The 7,594-nt window shown below is 34.3% G+C and overlaps 1 protein-coding gene across 7 annotated transcripts; it reads right to left on the reverse strand.

The window, feature by feature from the left end:
- Positions 1-4,018: 4,018 nt before the first annotated feature.
- LOC109191828 lies at positions 4,019-7,594 on the reverse strand. Of its 7 annotated transcripts, none has more exons than XR_002055984.1 (9): positions 7,403-7,593; positions 7,093-7,222; positions 6,821-7,012; positions 6,115-6,204; positions 5,820-5,943; positions 5,532-5,687; positions 5,052-5,162; positions 4,537-4,810; positions 4,019-4,381 (listed from the first exon to the last, which is right to left on the reverse strand). XR_002055984.1 is itself a non-coding variant. In XM_019342506.1 (6 exons), the coding sequence occupies exons 2-5, from the start codon at positions 7,070-7,072 to the stop codon at positions 5,539-5,541; spliced, it is 615 nt and encodes a 204-aa protein (XP_019198051.1). In that variant the 5' UTR covers positions 7,073-7,222; positions 7,403-7,592; the 3' UTR covers positions 5,052-5,162; positions 5,532-5,538. The 7 variants fall into 7 exon arrangements, 1 of the variants encoding a protein (XP_019198051.1); XR_002055987.1 differs by having other exon boundaries at positions 4,019-4,255; positions 4,537-4,599; positions 4,737-4,810; positions 6,821-7,222; XR_002055985.1 differs by having other exon boundaries at positions 4,537-4,599; positions 4,737-4,810; positions 6,821-7,222.

The raw sequence follows: 7,594 nt of genomic DNA on the forward strand, positions 1-7,594 counted from the left end.
CTAAGTGGCAATTTTTATTATGGAGGATGAAAAGTGTCAATGCCTCAATAAGTCTAGGACCAAAAATGGCATTAACTCGTTTGTTGGGGAATCATTCAGACCCGTGATCCCCTATTTTCGATAATTCCCTGGCTAAGCAGATGAAGACCATTGAGCTGATGCAGTATATAAACTTTGTTCAGTCTCTATTAAGAGGGCACTTCATTACATATCCTCTTCCTCTCTTCTTTCCGTTCTTAAGTATGAGCATATAATAGTAGTCAGGTTCACCTGCGTTAAACTGGTGCAAGCTTTACGTAGCTCATTTGTGTTACTAGTCGAAAGCAACCCGGAATCTCATATTGCATCGTCGCCGAAATTTGCTTTCAAGGAAATGATGTTCACAACACGACATAAAGTCTTTCCTTCCTTTCTCGTAGTCTTCGCGCTAAGCAATTATCTTCGTCAGTTCTTGTAGACATTGTTCCAATCAAATCCCAACAGGGATGGCTTGAGAGTGAAATTCCTTATCTTTAGATTAGGGTTCGAATCACATCAAAATGATTGAGAATATAACAACATGCTTGGTTTGCGAAATAGGCTTGGAATGGAGTAATGTTCTCGGGAATAGGCATATTTCTTTGTTTGGTAATGAGTTTTATTCTTAGGAACAATGCTCCTGAGAATGAGATATTCCCCTTGCAAGGGGAATAACTATTACTGGCAACCCCCCCCCCCCCCCCCCCCCCCCCCCCCGCGCCCCGGGTATTAAGTTATCTCCTTGTTGATGTGTGGCTCACCAAACACAACATGAATTGATTATTTTAGCATCATGGTTCTCTTCTTGAGTACTCTGAATGCTTTATTTGTAGAAGAATATCTTTAAAATAATCCTTCATCAACTCTTTTATCAATTGGCTTGAGGTGAGACTTTCCGTTGGTATGAATGAAGCATTTGCTACCAAAGGTATGAAAGTAACTAACTGATGGCTTCTTTCCTTTCCAAAGTTCATAAGAAGTTTTGTTATGAGCTTTATGAACTAATATTTTATTTTGGATGAAACACATTGTGTTAACAGCTCCAGCCTGAAATCTATTAAGTAAACCGACTTCTGATATCATGGTTTTGATGAATAGAGGAAGATATTAACACTACTAAACCAGCGAAGGACACCCAAGCCTATGAAGGAAGATGGGTGAAGGGTTTTAGAGTCTTTTCATAATTGTAGTATGTTATAACCGTTTTCTCTTTGCTTTTATAGTCTGGCATTCGTCTTCCTCAATTGTGACTTTTGATACACACAAAACTATCTCACCAGCTCAATGAACATCATATCATTCCAAAGCTTTCCCTATTGTGCGTATAGGTCTTCCATCAAAGAATTTTAGTCTATGTAGATTTATCCTAATTGGAATATATTTTTCCATTTATTTTTTATAATAGTTCCAAATCTAATCATCTATTACCTCGTCTCCATAAAACTTGTGAGGTAAGAGGTAATAAATTTAGGATTGGGTTGTCAAGTGTTGTGTCTAAATAAACGCTATCATAACAAACAAACAAAAAAAAAAAAAAAAAAAAAAATCAGTGATTGAGATAACAATTCATCTTTTAACCATTAGTTTTCAGGAGGATAATATGGAATTAAATCAATTAATAACGACGGATAAAATTTAAGAGTAAAATATTGTTAAATTATTAGTTGATGAAAGTAAAATATAAAATGTCATCGTACCATAATTAACTCTAGCTAAAACAAATACAAATTAGTTTAATTAGTTTCTTAGTCTTCAAGCCATTAAGTCGACGTTGACAAATCTGTTTAGTAAAAAATAAATTAAAAATTTTAACCAATTACTTATTTATGATACGTTGCATCAAACTTATATATTTTTATTCTAAATATAAACAGTATATATTACCCTATGGTGGCTAAAACTTTTGCATACCATTAATTAGAAGTAAAACAATTGATCATTGATGTCAATTTAAACAGTAAATTATTGAGTTGTCAAAGCACACATAACAACTACTGTAATACTTATTATTATTAATATTTGTTTTTAAAACTTAGTTGATTCTAACTTCGCCGGACTGATTCTAGATCCACATGACCTCACCCCTAGAGTCTCTGCAGATGTAAATCACGAGTCGTGCGATCAACCCGCCAGACTTCCTATCATCATTAAGCTATTTTTACCATACATGTTTCCAGTAGAATTCAAATTCCTAAACTGTCGCCTTCAATCATGACATTATGTCAGACGACAAACCAACTATATATGTTGTGCCCGGGACCCGGGGAAATATTTAATTTTTATTATATGTTCATGTGTAAGAGATAATAGCATTAAATACCTAATAATTATAATTTTTAGGAGTTTTTAAGAGAGAATGATCTCAATTGCACTAGTCTTATTTTGTACGATGCAGATACATGTACAATATGAAAAAAAAAAAAAAATCTTTTTTTATAAGGACTGAATATTCGATCTATTGGTCTCAATTGGAATAAGTCCTTTGACCTTAAATTATGACAGCCTCAAACCTCATCAAGTTTGTCTAATTCTACTCAGTTTTCATTATTCAAATACATGTTTTCGTGATGTACGTATGTTATGAGTAATGTTATTTGACTTTCAATATAAACTTTTACCACACTATACAAATGTTTATTAAATATTATATGAACATAGTTTATTCCCGGTTATGAAGTATCATTAGGTATACAATGTAATGTTAACATTTATTTAATACTATGTGAACTTTAATAATTTGGTCATGGTACGGTGCAATGCTTAACAAATTGAATGTAACTACAAACAATTTCACATTGCATAATTATGTTGGTAGAGTATTTAATGTCTTTTCTATATAGAAAAATGTCTAATAAAAATCAGGAGTTCAAACCTTATCATTAGGTCCCACAGGTCATAGTTATGCATTCTTAAAATATTTACTTTTATAAAAAAATTGATAAACTTGTATTGATATACGCCATGATACCGAATGATACTTTGATGAATTCTGAAACACTAATTTAAAAATACACATTGAGTATTGGACTCACTACAAGAAAAATGTACATAGACAACGGTTAATAACCGTTGTCGTAGGGGTATAATTTCTGTTGTTGAAGCCGGTGTTGTTGTAAGTCCCGCGCATAGACAACGGTTTTTTAACCGTTGTCTTTTCTAGAAACAACAACGGTTTTTTAACCGTTGTCTATTAAGTGTTGTAGAAGCCGGTGTTGTTGTAAGTCACGCACATAGACAACGGTTAATAACCGTTGTCTTTTCTAGAAACAACAACGGTTTTTTAACCGTTGTCTATTAAGTGTTGTCGAAGTCGGTGTTGTTGTATGTCACGCACATAGACAACGGTTAATAACCGTTGTCTTTTCTAGAAACAACAACGGTTTTTTAACCGTTGTCTATTAAGTGTTGTTGAAGATGGTGTTGTTGTAAGTCACGCACATAGACAACGGTTAATAACCGTTGTCTTTTCTAGAAACGACAACGGTTTTTTAACTGTTGTCTATTAAGTGTTGTTGAAACCGGTGTTGTTAAAAGTCACGCACATAGACAACGGTTAATAACCGTTGTCTTTTCTAGAAACGACAACGGTTTTTTAACCGTTGTCTATTAAGTGTTGTTGAAACCGGTGTTGTTAAAAGTCACGAACATAGACAACGGTTTTAAACCGTTGTCGTTTCTTCCAAAGACAACGATTTTTGACCCGTTGTCAATTCAATGTTGTTGAAACCGGTGTTGTTAAAAGTGATGCACATAGACAACGGTTTTTAACTGTTGTCTTTTGTAGAAAAGACAAAAGTTTCAAACTGTTGTCTTTTGTAAAAAAGATAACAGTTTCAAACTGTTGTCTATTGTAAAATAGACAACTTTTAACCGTTGTCTCAACCCGTTTTTAACCTGCTTAAATTTTAATCATATAAAAAAAAAACAATTTATCCATTCACCATGGCCAAGTGTAGTTACATTGCACAAGCTAAACAAGGTTCATAATAACAAGTCTAAATACTGAGCATGACCAATTATAATCAAATCATCATCCAAGTCATAATACTACAAAAAACAATTCTGATCCACAAACCAAGTCTAAATGATCACAACGTCAAATCATACCTACTCTATATAACATGATGATAGAATATCGGCCCATTCTGAACGCACCAGATCAATAACCGCTTTGTCATAATCAACTTGTTAGAACTACATGTATTGATATCCGGGTGATAATATCCATACACAACTCCTGGAGCACAAGGAGAACAGTTAACAAGAATTGATATCCGGGTGATAATATCCATATGAGTAGTTGATGAGCTGGCTTGTTTAGATGACAATCTGACTATAATAGGAACTGTGGCTAACGCAAGACCTAGCAATTTTGATTCCATACAAATCACAAAGATGCAAGCTAAAGATGTTGTGCCTCCTAAGTGATAAAATGAGTTTCTATACAAATGAGGCAGTAAAGGTGCAAAGCCAGAAGATAGATTGATAAGAAAGCAAAAACTGAATAACACAACTTACTTGTGTTGTCCTTTGTAACAAGAGACTTGTCATGGAGGTTTCCTTCTCCATTTTGAACTTAAGCTTGTATTTAAAGCACAATAGTGAATGTTTTTGTAAAGTTTTAATACAAGAGTTACAAGAGTTTGCAAAGAATAATTACATAAGTTAGAAATTTAACTTTTAATACAAGAGTTTGCAAAGTTCACTAGTATTTATACCTTAAAGCTTCCCCCTTTTCACTAGCTACTTACTCCTCTTGGCATTCAAGCACAATAGTGAATGTTTTTCTGTCCTGGCATAATACCCGAGTTATCAGAATTCATGTGTGCTTATATATATATGTATATATATATATATATATATATATATATATATATATATATATATATATATATATATATATATATATATATATAAACATATAACTAGTAATTGCTAAGACTAGAGATGACATTGGTAATAAATGCAAAGCATGTTAACAATCAAGTGAATCAACAACATTAAAAACATATGGATAATAAAACTCTCCTTACATGTTTTTGAAGTTTCTTCAGCTTGGTATTGAGTTCTTCTAACACCTTGGTATGTCTGTCATCTTCTCTTAACTGAAAGGACCCTGATAAATAAGTACACTCTCTTCTTACCTGTAAGATCATGAATAGAATTTTCACATCAAGCTTGGGCATGAGAGCTTGTCACAGTTTTAGACTAAGTATTGCTCACAAAACTTTCCACTTTGGACTGTCCCAATAAGATTGATATCTAGTAAACATTTGTTTGTCGCAATAACTTGAGCCAAACAAACACTAAATGATCCACTTTTAGTGAACTTAATTAATTAAATATTTTTTGTTCAATCATCTCAAAGGGTAATTTATGCATTTATGCATATAACATAATACTCAAAATTTTAAAATTTACAAGTTTCTCCCCATGGAGTGAAATGGCAAAACCCGAGGCTGAAAAGTAGTAATTCAAGTTGAAGTGGTTTAAAAAACTAAATATAAAAATACCTCATTCTCAAGCTGGAGACAAGCAATTTTTTTCTGTCAGCTGTGAGTGCTTTACAGAGTATTTTACAGTGGGTTCCAAATATGTGTAGCTAATCAAAAGATGGTAGCATAAGCCACCAATCAATAACCACGCAGATCCTAGATTTCGCATAAAATCTACAATATAGAGAGCAAATAAAAGAAAGAACATTAGTTCTAATGAAATGAAGCACCAACCATGACCACTAAAAAGAACGTATTATCAATTGAAGATTTTAAATTAAGCCTGACCAAAAAAAATGTATTTACCACTTGATGAACAAGGGAGATAAAGGAAACGCAGCAATGGCTTAATTAAGGGACTGATCAATTTTTTAAAATGTTCATGTTTCGAGGACTTAAGGAGGGAAATCATGACCGTCACATCATTTTCCTGAAACATAGAAGAAGCATGTTGGAGTTATAAGTGGATAATTGCTAAGGATATTGTGGTTATAAATCAAGAGTTTGATAAATAAGTTTATGTTTTTCACTAGAATAACAATAGTCAAAATCACAATATTGCCGTTAACATAGAATTCTATAAGAATGGATACCGACATACCGTAATCATCTTCCATGAATTACAAGGAAAGAGATACTTGATTTCACTGTACTTGTCATCTTCAAATGAACTTTGGTGAGCACTTACAATCTAGAATCACAGGGAACAGGAATTAAGATGTCATTATAATAGTTACAAAGAGAGAAAGGTGGTATTCAGTCCAACTGAAGGGAGAAAAACCTGTTGGAAAAGGAACCGAGCAGTAGATAAAAGGAATTCAGTTATGCAAACATCCATAGAACCATGCCAAAGGTGGTGTGAAGAAGCTCTATCTACTAATTAGTTCGAGTATTGACACAATATCAACATATTTATCAATGAATTTACACATTTTTAGCATTCCATATGTTTAATTCACCAGGTTACAGAAATACAAAACAGATACATACAACTGCATACCTTTCTCCCAGCAATTTTGCAAACACACAGCTGTAATTTACTAATTTATTAAAATTTTTGTAAGTGTTTGGCCAACTCTATCCTGATTGGTTCAAGATTCTGGATAATCCATCATTTTCACCATGTTCCCAAACACATAATCTTAGCTTAACCAGCCTTACCATCGAATTACAGAGGTAAAAAACTAAAATCACTAAATGATTTTATTTGAAAGAATATGCATAAATTCACAAAATCCACCAAAAGTTACTTTAAAAAATTTTACAAGAGCAACAAAAGCAAAAAAAGATGATAGTTTTAAGCTTACTTCGTCGATTGTGAGTGGCAGGGTGGAGTGATGAAGAAATATGGGCACAAACCGGCCGATTTCCAACTCCGCCGCCACCTCCTCTATCCCTCCGTCGCTAGTTCCGTTGTAGATATAATAAAAGGAGTAGATGTGAGCGTACTCCCACAACAGCAGCAGATATGAGCGTAGACTCCCACAACAACAATATATCTGAGCATGAAACTTTGAACTGAGAAATAAAAATAGAGAGAAACCTCTGACCGAATCCATTCCAGCAAACAATCTCTCACCGCTGATTGTCCACTCTTGAGCTCCGGCCGAAACATCATCGGCTTTGCTATAGAAACCGACGTTTATGGCGCTGCTTCCGCCTAGAACGTGACCGCGTGCTTTGGGGACTCCATCCTCAGAGATTAAAGGCTGAGCAAGAAATTAAAGATCTGAGATTTTGTTTAAATGAGAGTAGAAGGTTTTTGGGTGAGATTAGAGAAGAATCAAGAGAGATGCTAAGGGAAGACTGAGCCGCAGAAAGGAGAGGGCGAAAATGGATAATATTTGGATGAATTTCATAGCTTATTACATTACAAGAGAAAAGCTAACCTTCAATTTTTCAAAACCAAGTTTACTGACTTATTCACGGCTGTAGAGGAGGGAGGCGGCGATGGCGGCAGAGGTTGGCGGCAGCAACGGCGTCGGAGGTTGGAGGCGACGAGAGGACACTCTCGGTAGAAAGCACTGACTAAGGAGATGGAAAAGTTGCAATGGAGTGTTAGGGAGAAATTGTTTGGGAGG

The sequence above is a fragment of the Ipomoea nil genome, unplaced genomic scaffold (assembly GCF_001879475.1).
Source record: "Ipomoea nil cultivar Tokyo-kokei standard unplaced genomic scaffold, Asagao_1.1 scaffold1721, whole genome shotgun sequence".
Taxonomy (NCBI): Eukaryota; Viridiplantae; Streptophyta; class Magnoliopsida; order Solanales; family Convolvulaceae; genus Ipomoea; species Ipomoea nil.